General features: G+C 49.3%; 1 protein-coding gene across 9 annotated transcripts in view; it reads right to left on the bottom strand.

The window, feature by feature from the left end:
* CUX2 (cut like homeobox 2) overlaps nt 1-18925 on the bottom strand; it is a 282623-nt gene that overhangs the window by 41393 nt on the left and 222305 nt on the right. For 8 of the 9 annotated variants that reach the window (XM_042963190.1, XM_042963193.1, XM_042963192.1 and 5 more), the window contains one exon: nt 704-838. In XM_042963190.1, the coding sequence (XP_042819124.1) occupies nt 704-838 (135 nt within the window). Of the gene's footprint in view, nt 1-703; nt 839-11254; nt 11433-18925 lie in introns of those variants that run through there. The other variant, XM_042963196.1, reaches the window with a different exon arrangement.

Genomic DNA, 18925 nt, shown 5'->3' with positions numbered 1-18925 from the left:
CGTTAGATGGCTACCAAGAGCTTTCATGTGCACATTTGCTTCTCCCCATGGAGACCTTCTACCTCACCTGCCAGAGGTAACCACCATGATGGATTTTGTTCATCATTTTCTTGATTTTAAACATTTTAATCATAATATACGTATACCTAAACTATATTTTTAGCTTTTCTAGTTTTTTGACTTGTCTTATCTGGTGCTGAGACAGCGCTGTATTCATACCCTGTTTCCCTCTACTCCTGGGCACAGAGTAGATTTTCCAGGCTCCTTTGCAACTGGGTGTGGCCATATGAATGAGTTTTGGCCAATGACAAGCGGCTGTGGAAGTGATGCGGGCCACTTCTGAGCCTGGACCCATAAACCTCAGTATGACCCTCCACATTTTTTCTTTGCCTGTTGGCAAGTTGTCACCAGTCACTGTGACTCCGGATGTCATGTGTTGAAGATGGTGGGACCACCACAGCTGGGTTGCCCGAGTGACTCCATGGAGCATCCTCTCCAACTTCCCACCCTTCAAATATATTAAGCTTCTGGGATTTCGGGTTGGTTTGTTTCTGCAGCGACGTACCCATAACCCATCCTACATCTGAAACGATAAAGTTGAGTTCCTTGCCCCCCGACCCCTCCAAAGGCGGCCAAGATTGGCTGTTGAAGATCCACAGCCTGTTTTTTCATTATGGACATCCCGTGAAGGCCTTATCAGTACCTTTAGGGCCAAGGAGCTCGGGGTGCCTCTTCCACGAAGCGTGGAGGTCTCGCCGCGGCTGCCCGCTGGGGTCGAAGCTGGGGGGCTGCAGTCTGTCGTCTAGGCCGCGCGCTGCCTCAAACACAGGCACAGGGTCTGCACACACACAGAGAGAGGAGCACGGGAGTGGCGGGGGCCCTGAGGGCTGAGGGCTGCCCAGGCTAAGCTCGCAGGGCCTGGGGGGTCCCTCTCAGGATGCTCTCCATGCACAAGAGCCTTCTGGAGTTGCTCTGATGGCTTAGGAGACCAATGTAGAATTTCTGCTTTATGAGGGAGCCGTCTACTTCAGGTACCCGCTCAGTGGAGCGTGTGCCATCCCCAGGGGCATGCGTGTCCTGCCCACCTGGAATACTACTAACGGCGATAACTGTCACAGCAAGTGCATGTTTCTGGATTCCATGGTGCCATCTGTGGCGGCCATGCGACTGTCCTGCATACCTCCGACCACAGGAGGTCATTAAACGAGGACCTCACTCTGAAATCCATCGTGAGGCCAGTCTTCTAAGACAAGGCCGGCAGGCAGCCAGGATGGGGCCGACTGCTGAGGGCCACGGGACTGCTCTGAGCACCAAGGACTCCCCCAGGGCCTGCTCAGGCTGTCCTGTGTGGATGCTGCCACCCAGTTTCCTGCCTCTCCTTCCTCTGACACTTTTCCCACCTCCCTCCCCATTTTTCTTCCCCCGTGTTTCCTCAATACCATCCATCGACCTACCTATCTAATCCTTGGGGGTACCTCTCAGTGCACCTGGGCCAACACACCACCATTTGTTGCATGTGAGGTTGACTAAACAATGGCTTTTCTGGGGGTGAAATACATCCCTGCAGGTAAGATACCCCCCAATTTCTCAATAGCTGAAAGATGAGGAATGTGTAGGTCCTTCTGCCTGGAATTGTTTCCCTCCCCACCCTGTCATCTAGGAAGCACTTCCTCTTCCTTCAGATCTAGACGCCAGCACTTCTTCCACGTGACTTTCCCCACTCCCCACCCTCGGCAGGTACTACAGACACCTGGGTAATGCCAGAGGTCGGGGTGGCGTCTTCTAGGCTACAAAGCTGTTCACGGGAATGGGTTCCCGTGATGCTCCCAGCAGCCCCCGGAGGCTGGCTTGGATCCAACTCATTTTGACAGATGAGGAAACCAGCTCAGAGCAGCCAGGTGACTTGAAGGGCAGAGGTGAGTTTCAAGTCTGGGTCTCTTTCTCAGATGCCGCAAAGGCTTCCTGTCCCAGAGATGTGGACATTTCCAACCCAGCAGCCCAGGTGGGTATTCATGGGGGCCCAGGAAAGCCAGAGCCTCTTTGCCCCAGACAAAGGGGCCTGGGTCTGGTCTACAGTCCTTTCAAATGCCCTCTCTCTTGCTGTTCACTCTCCTGGAGTCTCCTGCCACCACCCGCTCAGCCACTGTTCTCTGCTGGGGTGCAGAGGGATTAAGAGCATGGATCCTGCGTCCTGGTCTAATCCGTACTTGCTTTTTAGGATTGCTGGGTGACTCCGGCAAGCAACCCTACCTCTCTGTGCCTCACCATAAAAGTTCCGACCTCATGGGGTGCCTGGGTGGCTCAGTCGGTTAAGCATCCGACTTTAACTTAGGTCACGATCTCACGGCCCGTGAGTTCGAGCCCCGCGTCGGGCTCTGGGCTGACGGCTCAGAGCCTGGAGCCTGCTTCCGATTCTGTGTCTCTCTCTCTGCCCCTCCCCCGTTCATGCTCTGTCTCTCTGTGTCTCAAAAATAAATAAATGTTAAAAAAAAAAAAAGTTCTGACCTCATAAGGCTGGGATGAGGATCCATGCACATAAAGTGCTCAACGCAGAGATTGGCATTTGGTCATCTTGGAACAAATAGAAGCCCTGGCTATTCCTGTCTTTTTGAGCTCCAGTCACACTGGCTTTCTCTTAGTCCCTCAAATGTACCTTCCTACTGTGGAGTCTTTGTACAAGAAAGAGCCTCTGCCAGGAACACCCTGTCCTCCCTTTTAACCTCTTTCAGCTAGTTAATGCTTAATCACCTTTCATATTGCAACTCAGATGCCACTTCTTCCAGGAAGCCTGCCTTGACCAGTCATTCCTCCAATATGAGCTCTCTCAGCTGCCTGCGCCTTTCCTTCACAGCTCTCATTTTAGTTACACTTCTCATTGATTAGCAAGTCCACCTAATTATCACCCACTGGACTGCAGACTCCACAAGGGAGGACTGGGACCGCATCTGATTTTGCTCCCCTCTGGACCCCTTGTGGGTGAACGAAGCCTGCCACGCAACCTGACCCAATAAACATCTGCTGACGGAAGAAACGGGGCAGTGCCTATACATAGGAGCCTTCAGGTCCGGCTGGAACAAGGTCGCCTCTGCGTTTTATCCCTCTCCCTCGCCCCCTCCCACCCCTGTTTGCTTAGGTGGCGGGCGGCTCTGACAATGGGCGTTTGTGCCGAGGTAAGCAGGTGCGCGGGAACGCTGCCGTCTTTCCTCTGTCAGCACTCCCCCCACGCCCCGTCATTAGGCAGGGCCTGCTCAGCGGGGTATGCCATTATGTCTCCCCGGGCTGATGTAATTATACATTGACATAATTAACCCAGCAAGCGCATTAGGCAGGCCAGCTAAAAATTCATCTATAATTATTTGTTGTGTGCATGCTAATGAGTCCATCTGCACTGCCTTTGTACAACACGGACAAATTAATTTACAAGTCTGGATTTTTTAATAAGTTCAAGAAAATGCTTCCTATTGTGTCCTGGTTTTTCAGAAAGGAAGAGAAAGGCGACAAGCACTTGCCGAGGTCAGGGAAGTTAGATAAACACGGGAGGGTGCAGCTCCGAGCGGGCCATGGAGGGCTCACTCTGGTTCCAAGAAGATGGAAAAGATCCGGCTCGTGGCTTGGGGGCCTGCTGGCCACGAGCCTGCCCAAGCCAAACAATTACCCTTGGGTGATAAAGGGTATCATCCGCCCCATTTCCAGGGATCAGGTATTGACACTTCATTCTGCTTGGGGGCCCTGTGGGTCACTCCTTGCTGCTTTGCGCACTCCATCCAGGGGAAGCTGACCTCAGGTGGGCCCCTGGAGGACAGGCTAGAGTAGTTTGGCCTACTTACTACAAAGAATGGCCTGGTACCCTGAGCTCAAATCCCACCTCTGCCACTGGGTTGGCTGGGTCCCCATTCAACACATGTTCAGCAGATTTTAAGGCTCTGGCTTTTTGCCTTTGTTTGCTGGTACAAGGTAGAACATAGTGGTTAAGCTCACAGAATCTGAAGCCCAGCTCTGGGTCCAGATCCCAAGGAGCCTTGAGCCCTGTTTCCCCACTAATAAAGTGGAAAAATACAACAGTTCCTAATTCCTTGGAATTACTTTTGGGAAGATTCTGGCTCCAAATTGGCCAGTAACTTTGGACAGTTAGTCAACCTCTCAGAGCCTCCATTTTCTATTTTCTCATCTGTAAAATGGGGCCACGTGTGTAGGGTGTGGTTGTGATGTTTGGAAGAGAGAACGTAGATAGATTTTCAGTGCTAGGTGCATAGCTGGGCTTGGTAAATGTGACAAGGCTGCTGCTATTACCTGAGAGGAGGCAGCACGCCTGGTCTTGTGACCCGGAGGTCAGCTGTCTGCATGGTAAATGCTCTGTGGAGTCTCGGGACTGGCAGGGCCTCATATGTTCTTATCAGCCCCTGGGAGATGCAGAATCCAATAATCCTCCTTTAAACTGTCCTCTGGGACCCAAAAATTCCATCATGGAAAGTCATACTGGGGAGGGACTGAAAGGGTCCAACGCTCCCCACCCCAGGGCACAGAGGGGCTAAAGTGGGGGTCCTGTGACTTCCCTGAAGTTGGCCAGCGAGTTGGTGGCAGGACTGGGACAGGCCCTTGGGCCTCCTCTTCCCACACTTCCTTTCTGGTTCCCAGTTTGAGGGGAGAAAGCGGCAGGGGGTATTAGGCTGTGACCGAATCTAACAACCAAAGCACTTTGCATGCATTAGAATTCCTTCAGACTTCACCACAGCACTATGTTCCCATTTTAGACAGGGAAGCTGAGGCACAGGGGGCAGGGTGAAGTCGTTTCCCCAAGGTGAGGCCCAGTAAGGGAGATGCTGCTATTCTCCATTTTTCAGACAAGAAAATAAAGGCCCAGAGAAGAGATGCCATGTGCCAAAGGTCACCTAGCTCAGAAGTGGCAGAGGTGGGATTTGAGCTCAGGGTACCAGGCCATTCTTTGTAGTAAGTAGGCCAAACTGCCTTGAGGCAGGGCATGGGAAGTTTCTACTTGTAGCCAGGAGCATGAGGCTGAGGGCTCTATTCGTCTTTTTCTTTTTCTTTTCTTTCTCTCTTCCTTTCTTTCTAGAGAGAAAGAGTGTGCATACCAATGGGGGAGAGGGGCAGAGGGAGAGAGGGAGAGAGACAGAAAGAATCTTAAGTAGGCTCCACGCTCATTGCACAGCCCGATGCAGGGCTGGATCCCATGACCCTGGGATCATGACCTGAGCTGAAATCGAGAGTTGGACACTCGGCTGACTGAGCCATCCAGGCGCCCCTGAGGGCTCTGTTCTTGGCTTTGCTGTTGGCTTGCTGTGTGACCTTAACTAAAGCACCAGACGTCTCTGGGTTCTTCGCCGCTCAAATTCCTATTACATGTGTTTCAACACTGTGTATCAATCAGACAGGGATGGAATCCTGCCGAAGTGAGAGCTTTTGGCCCTGGGCTTATCCCTTAGAGCTAGGATCTACAGGCAGAAAGATAATTTCAAACATCTTCACAGGTTAACTTGACATAAGAGGTATGAATGTTGTGAATTCCCAAAGCAGCCTCAGACAAAGGGAGAGGGGGCCAGGCTGGGAGGCTGAGGATCAGCCTGCTGTGACATCTACAGAGAAAGCCACTCAGGCACTGTGTGTCTCAGTGTCCCCGTCAGTAAAATGGGGATAACAGGATCTACGGTAGAGGCTGTGCAGGGATTCCGGGAGCACGCCGAGCCCCATGACAACGCCTGGCCCCCAGCAGGCTGAGTGAGTGCTGCCTTTATGCTTATAATTATGACTTGTGGCAGCCGTGGAAACCTCCTGCAAGAAGCTGGTGACATACCACGTGCTGCACTTGCCATCTGCTGTGGCATCAGCTCTGAGGCCATGCTTGCCTGGGGCTGCTCCCCTCAACTGGGCCCGACAGGGGTTGCAGAGCGAGGCCACTCCTGCTGATGCTGGAACAGGCAACTCTTGTGTCGTGGACTGAACCGTGTCTCCCCAAATCCATGTGTTAAAGCCCTAACCCCTGATGTGGCTGTACTTGGAGACAGGGCCTTTAAGGAGGTAATTAGGGTTGAGCGAGGACATAAAGTTGGAGCTCTAATCCCACAGGACGGTGTCCTTATGTGGAGAGGAAGACACCAGAGCTCTCTTTCTCTCTGCATGTGCACAGACCAAAAGCCATGTGAAGACAGCAAAGGCAGCCATCTGCAACCAGGAGGAGAGCTCTCACCAGAAGCCAGCTCTCTTGGCACCTTGATCCTGGACTTCCGGCCACCAGAACTGTGAGAAACACATTTCTTTTGTCTCGGCCACCTGGTCTGTGGTATCATTACAGCAGCCTGAGCAGACCAGTACATCTTGCTCTGGGGCTGCCCGTCAGCCTAGCTGGGACTTTCTTTGAGGTTCCTCCCACCAAGCCTCCTTCCTCCCCTCCCCTCCAGGTTCAGATCAGCACTGCCATCTAAAGGCTCTCCCTGCCTCCTCCTCTTCCTCTTCTTCATCCTACACAGGCATCTCCCCCATCGCCTCTTGCGTATCTAATGCCATCTTAGCATCGGTCTGCTTCCATGGGACCCAAACCAATATGTGACTACTCTGTCTCCTCTTGGACCCTTGATCTTCCCATCTGTCAAATGGGGACGGCCATAGTGCCTCCCCTGTGGGGCTGCTGCTAGAATCTGCAGAGTCTGTGGATGTGAACTGAAGCCCACAGTATGGTGCTGGCATCTTCCAGTGATGAGTCTGGAGCGGGCAGAGCTCACGGGGTGGGGGCGGGGCACATACAAGTCCACGTACAGGCTTCACTCGGCACGAGCTTGTTGAGCATCTGTGGGGGGCACGGTGATGCCTTGTCTGTGTGTAACTGGTATCCCAGTCACAGGATATGGATGGGGATTTATCCTAAGGACAGTGGAAAGTGACGCGTTCCGTCTGCCTTTTTCAAAGGCTCATCCAAGCTGCTGTGTGAAAAATCAGCTGTAGAGGGAGCCAGAGGGGAGGCAACTGTGAAGGTCCAAGCAGCTGAGATCAGGGAGGTGGCGGAAGTGGGGAGAGGGTTCAGATTCCAGAGGCAGACGGGAGGAACTGAGAGTTCTTCCTATCAGGGTACTAGGTTGAATAGTGTCCCCCCAAATTCATGTCCATCCAGAACTTTGGAACTTGACCTTATTTAAAGACTTTATGTTTTAAGTAATCTCTACACCCAAAATGGGGCTCAAACTTTCAACTCCGAGATCAAGAGTCGTGTGCTCTACTGACTGAGCCAGCCAGGTGCCCCTTGAACTTGACCTTATTTAGAATAGGGTCTTTGCAGAAGAACTCAAGTTAAGATGAGGTCCACTGGGTTAGGGTTGTCTAATCCAATAACTGGTGTCCTCAAAAGAAAAGACGACACAGAGAGAGACACACAGAGAAGACGGGGGCAGGGATTGAAGTGATGCGTCTACCAGCCCAGGATGGTCTGCTACCACCAGAAGTAGGAGAGACAAGTGGAACAGATTCTCCCTCAGAGTCTCCAGAAGGAACTGACCCTGCCAACAATTTTGGACTTCTGGCCTCCAGAACTGAGAGTGTACATTTCCATGGCTTTGCTCCATAGTCTGTGGTGATTTGGTATGGCAGCCCCAGAAAACTAATACATCATGCTCTGGAGGACAGAAATCCCAAGTCTGTTGACAGAACTGTGCTCTCTCCATCTGTTCCATGCCTTTCTCCCAGCTTCTGGTGTTGCTGGTAATCCTTGGCTTATAGTTCCTTGGCTTTGGCTCTGTCATCATGTGGCCTTCTCCTCTGTGTCTCTTTCTCTCCTCTTCTAAGAACACCAGCATACTGGATTAGGGTCCACCTAATGACCCCTTCTTAACTTGATTATATCTGCAAAGTCCCTGTTTCTAAATAAGGTCACATTCATGGGTACCAGAGGTTAAGACCTCCACGTCTTTTTGGGGCACACAATTCAACCCATAATACATGGTAACTGATTGGATACCAACTGTGAGAGAGGCAGGACTGGGGGGCTGTCCAGACTCCAAGTCCCAAAGGAAGGAAGTCCTCACTCAAGTCTAATGTAGTACTTCCCTCCTGCTGTACCCATTTCACCTGGCACCCAGGGAACAAGCCCATTGTGTAAGAGGAAGCAGCAGCTCCTGGGCTCTCACTCTCCTGCGGGTTTATCTGCCCCAACTGTGGAGGCATTGGGCTATGGCTTCAGGAGGATCTGTGTCTGAAAAGCACACAGCAATGATGGTGTCATACTTCCCTGGGCATTTTCTACCCTTTATTTCCTCCCTGCTGGTGCATAGTGGGAATTCTTAGATTTTACGGTGTGTGGGAAACCCATTTCTTCCCACCTCCCCGATCTGGGAGAAATCACAGAGCCCTGAGCTGTACTGCTGGGGGTTGAGTTAGGGAGGAAAAAAATTACTAGCATCCAGACGACTGGAAGATTGCCAAATTACACGTAGGTAAAAGGCTTGGCTGTGGTGGCTGGCAAATCCAAGGGTTTCCCGCTTACTTTATCCAACAGCATGGTTCGATCCATCAGCTAAATGTCACTGGCTGCTCTTACAAACACAAATTGAAAGAGAGAGAAGTGACAACAGATCTTTAAAATGTTTGGAAGAGGTTCCTCAGAGAACCTGACAGTCGCGGGGAACTGGGGGCATCTTGCTTTCATTCCTCAGTCTTCTCTTTCCCCTTGGGGCCCTGCTATGGCTTTTCACATAGTAGGTGCTCAGTAAATGCAGGTTGTTTTCAGCTTCTAAGTTTGTGGTTATTTATTATAGCAACAACAGGAAACGAATAGTTTCTAATGCAGCCATATATTCATAACTACATTTTTTGGAAAGATTATTTGAGAGACACAGAGCACGTGAGCAGGGGAGGGGCAGAGAGAGAGAGAGAGAGAGAGAGAGAGAGAGAGACAATCCCAAGCAGGCTCCACACTGCCAGAGCAGAAACGTGAGGTCATGACCGGAACTGAAGTCAGGAGCTGGATGCTTAACCGACTGAGCTGCCCAGGCGCCCCTCACCAGTACATTTTTACTGAGCACCTACTATGTGTCAGACACTATTACTTCACTTGCCAATTGTTTTCTGAGCATATACTGTCTGCCAGGGAAGTTTCCGAGCCCTGGAGATAGAGCAGTGAATAAGAGGGAATTTCTGCCTTCCGGGGTTGACGTTCTAGAGAGGAGAGATGGACAAAGGACAGATAAACCAATGGCAGTAAGGGGGTAGAGAAGAGAAATAAGGCAGGGTCAGGGCAGAGAGTGGCCTGACATGTGTGGTGGGGGAATGGTGCTAATTGAGGCAGGCTGGTCAGGGAAGGCTTCTTGAAGGAGTGGACATTTGAACAGAACCTCGAAGGAAATGAGGAAGCACCGGGAGATACAGGCCCCATTAGTCTGAGAAAGGGTAGTAGACCCTTATGACCAGCTGCCCCCCGCCCCAGTTACTTTCCTAGAAACACAACATAGCTCGACCTTCACAGCAACTGACCCATTTTACAGATGAGAATGTGGGGCTGAGAGAGGCTGGCAATGTCTGGGGACTTTTGGTGCCAGCTTCACCCCCCTTCCCTGTAGGCTGGTCTGCGTGTTGCTGCCGAGGGTGGTAGGTGGGTTCAGAGCAGGCTCTGGCTCTCCAAACACTAGTTTCTGGTCTTTGTTCCCCAAATTCCAGCTACCATCAATCCTGGAATGGGTGGGGCACCCATATCTGGGAAGCTAGGACATGGGGTAGACAAGATGCCCTGCCAGTATCTTTAGTCAGAAGCTCCAGGGAACTGATATTTCCTCACCCCTCCACTCACGTATGCCAGGCGCTTTGCATATATTTACATCTCATTTGATCATCAAAACAATCACCTGAGGGATGCTTATATCCCCATATTCCAGATGAAAAAACTGAGGCCTAGTAAGGTCACCAAGCTAGAAAAAGGCGGAGCTGAATTTGAACCTAGTGCAATCCAAATGCCAGGCACTGGCATACTCACTTCACAACTGCTGCATCCACCTGCCCCTAAAAGATTACCAACCTAACATTTGTCCTTATGCGACTCAGAATTTTTAATTTTTTTTTTAACTAAAAAAAATTTTTTTAAGAGAGAGAATGAGTGGGGGAGAGGGGCAGAGAGAGAACCTTTTTTTTAATGTTTGTTTTTGAGAGAGAGAGACAGAGACAGAGACAGAGACAGAGTGTGAGCAGAGGAGAAGCAGAGAGAGAGGGAGACACAGAATCAGAAGCAAGTTCCAGGCTCCGAGCTGTCAGCACAGAGCCTCACACAGGGCTTGAACTCAATGAACTGTGAGATCATGACCTGAGCCAAAGTCAGACACTTAACCAACTGAGCCACTGAGGTGCCCCAAGAATCTTTTTAAAAAAATGTTTATTTATTTTTGAGGGGGGGTGGTAGGCAGAGATAGAGGGAGACAGAGGATCCGAAGCAGAGAGCCTGATGCAGGGCTCGAACCCACGAACCGTAGCATCATGACCTGAGCCAAACCTAGATGCTTAACTGAGCCACCCAGGCGTCCAGAGAGACAGAATCTCAAGCAAGCTTCACGTTCAGCATGGAGCCTGACACGGGGCTTGATCCCACGACCCTGGGATCATGACCTGAGCCAAAATCAAGAGTTGGACACCTAACCGACTGACTAAACCATCCAGGCGCTCCTGTAACTCAGTGTTTTTTAACTTAAAAATACTTTAAAGGAATACCCTGTTACATTATTGTAAACATAACTGGGACCCTGCATCATAACCAGGAGGTGCTTTAAATCATAAAAAATAAACATAAAGAGGGGGCGCCTGGCTGGCTCAGTCAGAAAAGCATGCAACTCTTGATCTCGGGGTCATGAGTTCTCTATACCCACGCTGGGTATAGAGATTACTAAAAATAAATAAATAAACAAATAAAAACTTAAAAAAATAAACACAAAGAAAACAAACAAGAAAACTGATGTTGTTAAATTCTAGTTAGATGCCATTTCTACCCAAGACCGTGAGCCCAAGGCTGGATCTCCCTTGGTTAAAAGGGGAGATTCACAGGCATTCCACAGGTGTTTAAGATGCTCTGGCACCTGACTAAAACTTCATCTAGAAGGAAGCAGGAAGGTGACAGCTGGCACGCTATGTGTTCAAAGTTTCAGTGCTGTGCCAGGTACACTGAAGCTGCTCCCTATGTCAAGCGACCTCACCTGGGGAAGCACTGGGTCCCACCCAGCCCCCAATCTCCAAAGCGACTTGTGTCCCCCTCTCTGGCATCTGGCAAGCCTCATACCCTGGTGTCCGGGAAAGTGACAAAACATCCCCACAACTCCTCCTTTGGAGCCAGGGAGCCCCGGTTTCTTCCGGGCTCAGCACTTCCACCCGAGACCTCTCAGCCAAGACACGCAGCTGCCCAGAGCCGGGCCGGGACTCCCCACTTCACTCCTGCGACATACAGACAGTCGATATATAGATGAGGGCAGCGGCATTGGGAATCAAACGGCCTTAGATCCAACCTGAATGAGAAAGCCCAAAACAGGGGACCCGAAATCAGAAATGTTTGACTACAACAAATCTTTTGGATTAACTGAGCACGCTGGCAGACACAGAAGATCAAATGTGAACCATCCGAGGGGGCAGGTCCTGCCGGGCGTGCAGGGAGGGGGAACGTCGTCAGGAAGCGGGGTGCCTTTGTCTTACAGCCATCAACCTGCTCTTTATGCATAAACTGCTTAATAGAATGACTAATTCATTTTGGTTACATTGGATCTAACCCCTTAGAGAATACTGTCAACGGATCTGTAATATTTTAATACCACACCAGGCTTTCCAAAGGCGTTGTCGAAGGAGATGGTTAAAACATCATCTATTCCATCTTCTACCGCTAGCTGACGCTGTTGGTGTTTTTTCAGAAAGTGTCTATGGGGTTGGTGGCGGGGTGGGGGGGGGGGGAGCCGGGGAGATAGGAAAAGCTGTCTCATTCCTCCCACTGTGTCCATCTGAAGGAAAGTGGCATTCGGAGCTTTTTTTAGGAAAGCTGGAGCCGCGAAGGCTGTCCGAGAGGCTGTTTAGAAACACATATATGCAGAAGTATGCGTGTGCCCCTCCAAAATATCTTTGAGACAGAAGCCTTCTCCCATCTGGGCCCAGGCTCTGGGCGCCTGCATGGGTGGGAGGCTCAGGCTATTGGCGGCAGCAGCGAGACTAACTTTGATCCTTTAATCTTAACTCTTCCATAGCAGATGGGGCGTAGGACCCTTACATGAAGCCGTGAGCCATGTGTCCGCCCACCCCCTCTTCCCTCCACCGGCTGCTTTGGGGGTCTTCTGGCTTAAGCATGGACAGAGGGGCTGGAGAAGGTCTTCCTTCTTGGCACGGGGTGGTGGTGGTAATCACAACACTACCAACATAACTGCAGTTACTGTTTACTGAGCACTTACTAGGTGCCAGACACTCACAGGACTTTTACACTCTTCACCATGCTTAATCCTTTCAGAGGTACCAGGAGGTAAGTGTGCTTCTCCAGAACAGGAGACAGTTTGAGAGGTAGAACCAGTTACTCAAGCAAGGTCACCCAGCCAGGAGCAGCAGAGCTAGGACGCAAAGCCATTCCCATTAGAATAAAAACAGTTCCCATATCCTGAGTTTCACAAATTCTAGACAGGCAGGGATAGTGTGTATTTTTGTTTGTTTGTTTGTTTTTTGTGCCCACCTCCTTCCAGGGACAGTGTGTTTTGCTTAACCCTGTGCTCCTGGTCGTGAGTGGAGTGCCTGGCAAACAGTAGGTGCTCGATGAATTGCGTGGGGCTACTCCTCTGTGCCAGGCGCCATGCTAAGGGCTCTCCATTCTCTCCAAATGCATCAACTGGCCTATAATTAGGTAAGATCATTATCCATATTTTACAAATGAGGAAACAGAGGATCGAGTGCAGTATGAAATGGGAGGCACAGAACGGGGGATTGGTCCTGCTCTGTAGGCGGGTCCGTCAGCCTGGAGTCCTGCTGGTGCTCCTCCTCACATCACTCTGTTCCCTGAATTCGGAGCTCTGTGACTCCGTTTCCCCTCAGTGAAAGTACCAGGATTTGGAGCCCGGGGCCAGAAGAACAAGGAGTTCTTGGCCACTGGGGGTTAACTTGTTCCTCTTTCGGGTAACACGTTGCATTTCAGCAAAGGGCTCACCCTCTTAGTCTAGAACCTCCCAATCTACTGGCAACAAAGACACTTGGCTGTTTGTCACTCTCTTTGGAGGTCAAACCTCCAATGGTTTTGTCCAAATCCTTTTAATTTTTATTATTTTTAGTTTAGAGAGAGAGAGCACGAGCGGAGAAGAGGGGCAGAGGAAGGAGACAGAGAATCTTAAGCAGGCTCCGTGCTCAGTGCTGAGCCTGATGCAGGGCTTGCTCCCATGACCCTGGGATCATGACCTGAGCCGAAATGAAGAGTCAGATGCTCAACCTACTGAACCACCCAGGCAGCCCATCAATTTTTAAACTAAACCTCAGCTGGCTTAGGAGCCAAGCGTCAGGATTTAGGCTCTACCACTCTCTGCTGTGTGACCTTGGGTAAAGTCTCTGAGCCTACATTTTCTCAGCTACACAATGGGACAGGACGGTGGTACCTACTGCCAAGGGGGCTTTGGGGATCATGAACTTGGTTCTGTTGGGGGCTGGGCTCACTGTCTGACACACAGGAAGCACCCGAGAAACAGCCACACAGTGATGGTAGTTTATGCTTTAGAACCAAGTTCAAAGAGTGTCTTCTTTGGCTGTCCTGCCTTGGAGCCCTTTTTCTGCTGGGTGTTCTGGCCATCTGTCTTTGGGTTATGTTGTCCCTGCCAGATTTCGAGTCTCTGGGGGCAGAGGAAGCTTCAAGCTTGAATTCCCATAGGGCTCAGCACTAGAAGGTGCTCAGAGAGTGAACTGGTGAAAAGCCACAGCTGAAATGCCTGTCTTTCCTTCTGAAAGGGAACAGCCACGTATTGAGCACCTACTGGGTACCAGCGTCATGCCAGATGCTTCCATTTAATCTTCTAGTCCTTAGTTACCAGGAGTAGTGAAAGTCAGACAGGTGGCCGTGGGGAGAGAGCATTTCTGACAGAGGAAGTGGCAAGGGCCAAGGTGTGGCAGGAGATGGTGGGGTAATACCTTCTAAAGTTAACTACCATTTTAGGGAAAATCTGGCCTTGTTCCCTACCGGATCAAGTGAGCAGAGGCATATTCAGGGAGAAAGGGAAGGAAGCAGAAACAACAGTTTCTCATTACACTAAAATCCGTATTTCCTATATTTGTGAAAGTGGCTTATCCACTAGATGGCGGTAGAACAAGTCCTTTAGGACAAATGCACAGCCAGAATCTTAACCTTCACTACTTCCATCAACATATATTTCAGATTCATATTTTTAAAAATTAAGATCACAAAAGTACTAAAAAAGCCCCTATAACCTTTAATCAAGAAGGGGTTTTAAAAGAATGCCATGAAATCCAGAAGCCATAAAGCAAAGGTTTGGTAAGATTCCCTGCTTTCTGCAAATATTTTTTGAATGCCTGCTATGTATCATACAAGAGATTACAAACAAAAGGCAAACTAGGGGGGAAAGATAGGAGACATGTTTATCAGGACAAAGGTTATTATCCCTAATATACAAAGAGTGTCTACAAATCATTAAGAAAATGATCTGATAGAAAAATGGGTTGCATGTACATGAATGGGTGATTCACAAAAGAATATGAGTGGTTCATAACATACGAAAAGATATTTAGTGTAACTAATAAATGAATGAGCACCAAATAAATCAATAAGGAGAAAAAAATTCTTATTCTTTCTGATCACTGATCCAGGGTTTGTGGTCAATGCGTGGCTATGATATATTTTCCTTCCCAAGTTTTTTCCTTGTCCTCAGAACTACAGCACAGTACCAATAAGCTGTGCATTCCAGAGCACCCTAAGTGCCCAACGTTGGAGAGGGGGTCCAGTAAGTTACAGCACAGTCACACAAGAGACCATTACACACGATGAACCAAAGTTACCCAGGACTTTTAATAACACAGGGAAATACAGATGCTCGTGTTGGTTTAGTAAAAGGAAGGACGATTCAAAATGGTACAAGCAGAATGAACGACCGTTTTGAAAAAATACGCAGGGAAAAGATCAGAAAGAAAAGGTGTTCCCACTGCTTCTCCAGTAGGTAGTTTGCCTTCTTTCTACCTTTCTGTATTTTCTGAAGTTGACAGTTGTGCATATGTGGCTTTTATAATTGGGGAAAATTTTTTTAAAACCCTAAACACCGTAAAACATTTTCCTATTCCAGACTTAGTAACTCTGTTGCCTAAACTGTTCACCTCATGTCCTCGATAAATGACAGAGCCTTGAGATTATCAGCAAAGACCTGTGATCCATGTAACTTACATTCTGATGCCAGCTTTACAATGGGCTGGTTATTAAACCCTGCCAAATGCTTTCATGCCTAGCATGGTGAATCCTCTGTCAAATGTTGAGTAGGTTCTAGTATTATCTTTCTGCTAAAGACATAGAAATCAGAGCTCAGAGAGGTGTGGGCCCTTGCCCAAGGTCACACAGCTCAAAACCACCAAGCTGGGAGTCCTACCCAGCTGTGTGTGACCCTGCAGCTTGAGCACCTAAGCTGACCAGACTTGCCTCCTGAAAGAAGCAGCAGGGAGAGAAACGCCTGTCAGGAGCTGCCGTCTCCTGCACTGGATTTTTAAAAACCAAAGTAAAGCAGAAAAAACATTTTGGGGCACTCACCTCTCTCTTCTTATCTCTTCAGCAGTGTTCCTCTGCCTGCCCTCTTACTTGCTCTCTCCTTGTTTCCTTTTTTTTTCATTTTTTTCTTTCTTTCCTTTTTTTTCCCTTTTCCTTTTAACTAATCACTCAGTTAACAAGTTAGCTTTGTGAAGCTCAGGTCGGTACCTAGTGACTGTGAGCGTGATAAAGAAATCAGCCGCCACCGATACAGAAGTCAGAAAGGTTTAAATCAAATCATCCTCCACAACAATGACATTAATTATGCTTTTAACACGTTTTACTGCTTTTTTTCTCACTTCACGCCACATCTGTGTGAACAATATCCAAAAGATTTACGGTTTTCTTTCGTAATTACAGACATACAGGCTGCACACTTATCAAAATACTTGCTGAGCAATCACGCCATATCGCATTCTCTGCCAAAGATTTGTGTTGGCAGCAGTCATTCAAAACAAAAATGTTGAATCAGGACTTGTGTGGCTTTGGAGGGGGGGTGGAAAGTATTTCGACAAATAATTTGCCTGTCAAGAAATATAAAAACAGGAGAGTGTGCATCCTGGCAAATTTTCTAGGAGTGTTATTTTTCTGGAGGGGGTTGGAGCAGTGTGTGGGCGGGGGGGGGATAGAGAGCAGGGAAGCTCCGAGCACCAAAAACACATCTGACATTTGGTTCTTGTGTCTGAGGATAAAATTTAATGAGAACAAAAATATGTCTTCCTAATTCCCCTAAGAAATCATTAAAACATTTTGTTATTCTTAAATGTCTCGAAAATGAATTAGAGCCCCTAAAGGGGCCGTTCGAACGGTATGCCTCCATCAGTTAAGGCTCCTTTTCTCCAACTCAGTGACAGCTAGGGACGTACGTCTCCCCCGCCTCTCCACTTCTGGGGAGCAGAGTTGGGAAATTAGACGCGTGGAGTCAGCACCAGACTTGGAACGACCCTTTGGGGAGAGGGCAAGAGGGCATGAGGGCCTTCTGGAAAGCTCCGCACCAGTCCTGGGACCTCTCACAGTCCCTGGCTGGCACTGTGGCCCTGTGATTGTGTAAAGTGAACCCCAGAATTAACGGCTCTTTGACAAGCAAGGGCCATAGCCTCTCCTCGCCCTCAAGCACTAGACTTGCTGGTGCTCCCCGAGGTTTGCCACTAGCGACGATCATCCGAGCGATGATTTGGTCACCACTGCCACCGGAATGCAAGCTCCCTGAAGGCCGGATTTGCATGTGCAGGCTCACGGCTAGGTCTGCAGTGTCTAGCAAGTACCAGGCACACGGCAGGTACTTGATAAATGCTCTCTGAGTAAATCAACGTGTGACAGGCAGAGGGCTTTAGTTGAAAAGGCACCTTTACATTCAAATGCCTCTTCCCCTCCCCCATTTCTATATCTGAGTCTTATTTCTAATTCATTCAACAATTATTAGGTACTTACTGGGTACCAGATTCTGGGTATACAAATTCAGTATGACTCAGTCCCAGGCTTAGAGAATTTCACTTCTAGGGAAGCCAGACACATACATGATGATGAGAATAGCTCAGTCTCCAATTTCTACAAGAAGAGGCTGAGATTCAGAAGGCGAATTAATTTGTCTACAGTCACCCAGCGAGTAAGTGGTCCAGGTAGGATTCCACCCTGAGTCTAGCCCGGAGCCTGGAAAACAAGCCTGTCTCAGTGCTGCCCTTGATGCTATAGGGGAGGTATATGAGGCCCAGAGGATGAGACTTGTGTGGGAACTCCTGGGAGACATCTGTGGGGTCTGCTGTGGGTCACTCTCCAAAGTCATTAGTCACGGAGCCTGTGGGACCTTAAAGACTGAAGAATGAGGGAAATTAAGAGGGTTTATTTTCCCATGATTTTTCCAGATACCTCTGATGAGAGCAGAGACATAAGCAAAGTGCCTGCCACGAATGGGGCCTCTCAGCCACATGCCTGGTATGGTCCTCAGTGAGGGTGACACCTGCTGGGGCTGTGGACATGGCTGTCTAGGCCTCTTGCCCCACAGCCACGTCCCCATAGTGGGTGTAGAGCTCTAAGGGCCGTATGGTCCAGCCTCAGCCATTCTTGCTGCTGAAACATCCTCATTGAGAAGACCCACGCAGCATTCTGCTCTCCTGGGACTAGAGGGCAGGACCAGGGCAAGGAGGGTGTTTGTAGTATGCACATGCCTCTACATGAATGGTGGCCCCCAACATATATCCATGCCCTAAAGCCTGGAGCCTGTGAATGTGACCTTATTTGGGAAAAGGATCTTTGTAGATGTAATTAAGTTAAGGATCTTGGTAGAAGATCATCCTGGATTACCTGGGTGGGCCCTAAATCCAATGACCAGTGTCCTTAAAAGAGAAAGGAGCTGAAGGTTTGGGACCCAGACATATGGAGGAGGGGCCATGTGAAGACAGAGGCACAAACTGGAATGATATGGCCACAAGCCAAGGGACATCTGGAGCGTCAAGAAGCTGGAAGAGGTTAAGGAAGAGCCCCTCCCCTAGAGGGACCTTAATTTTGGATTTCTGGCTTCCAGAACTATGAGACAATAAATATCTGTTGTTTGAAGTCCCCTACTTGTTACAGTAGCCTCAGTAAATGAACACAGACTCCCTTGTGTAGGCAAGTTGTCACACAGAGCAGACATTCTGGAAATATTTGTTGAATGTGCTGAGACCTGAGCCTCGCTGCTCCTCGGGCATCAGACTCAACTTCTTTGTACCCCAGTGAAGGGGACTGGTTGACCTGTTCCCTTGGGGCTTGTAACACACAGAGGGCAGAACAATCTCTTTTCCAGGTAAGTGCTTGCTGACTGTCTGTCTATCTATCTATCTATCTATCTATCTATCTATCTATCAATTTGAGACAGAGAGGAGAGAGAGAGAGAGAGAGAGAGAGCGAGCAGGGGAGAGGCAAAGAGAGGGGGAGAGAATCTTAAGCAAGCTGCATGCTCAGTGCTCAGTGCACAGCAAGATGTGGGGCTTGATCCCATGACTGTGAGATCATGACCTGAGCCAAAGCCAAGAGTCAGAAGCTTAACTGACTGACCCACCCAGGCACCCCAGGGGGAGTACTTTTTAAACTCTGACATGTTCACAGGGCTCGGGGAGCTTGTGAAAATGCAGAAGCTGACTGGGGCCTGAGGTGCTGGATTTCCAACCAGCTTGCAGGGGGACCACACTTTGAGTAAACAGGCTGAAGGATTCCCTCTTCTCCTAG

Source organism: Panthera tigris, chromosome D3 (assembly GCF_018350195.1).
Source record: "Panthera tigris isolate Pti1 chromosome D3, P.tigris_Pti1_mat1.1, whole genome shotgun sequence".
NCBI lineage: Eukaryota > Metazoa > Chordata > Mammalia > Carnivora > Felidae > Panthera > Panthera tigris.
This window is presented reverse-complemented; position numbering and strand designations above follow the sequence as displayed.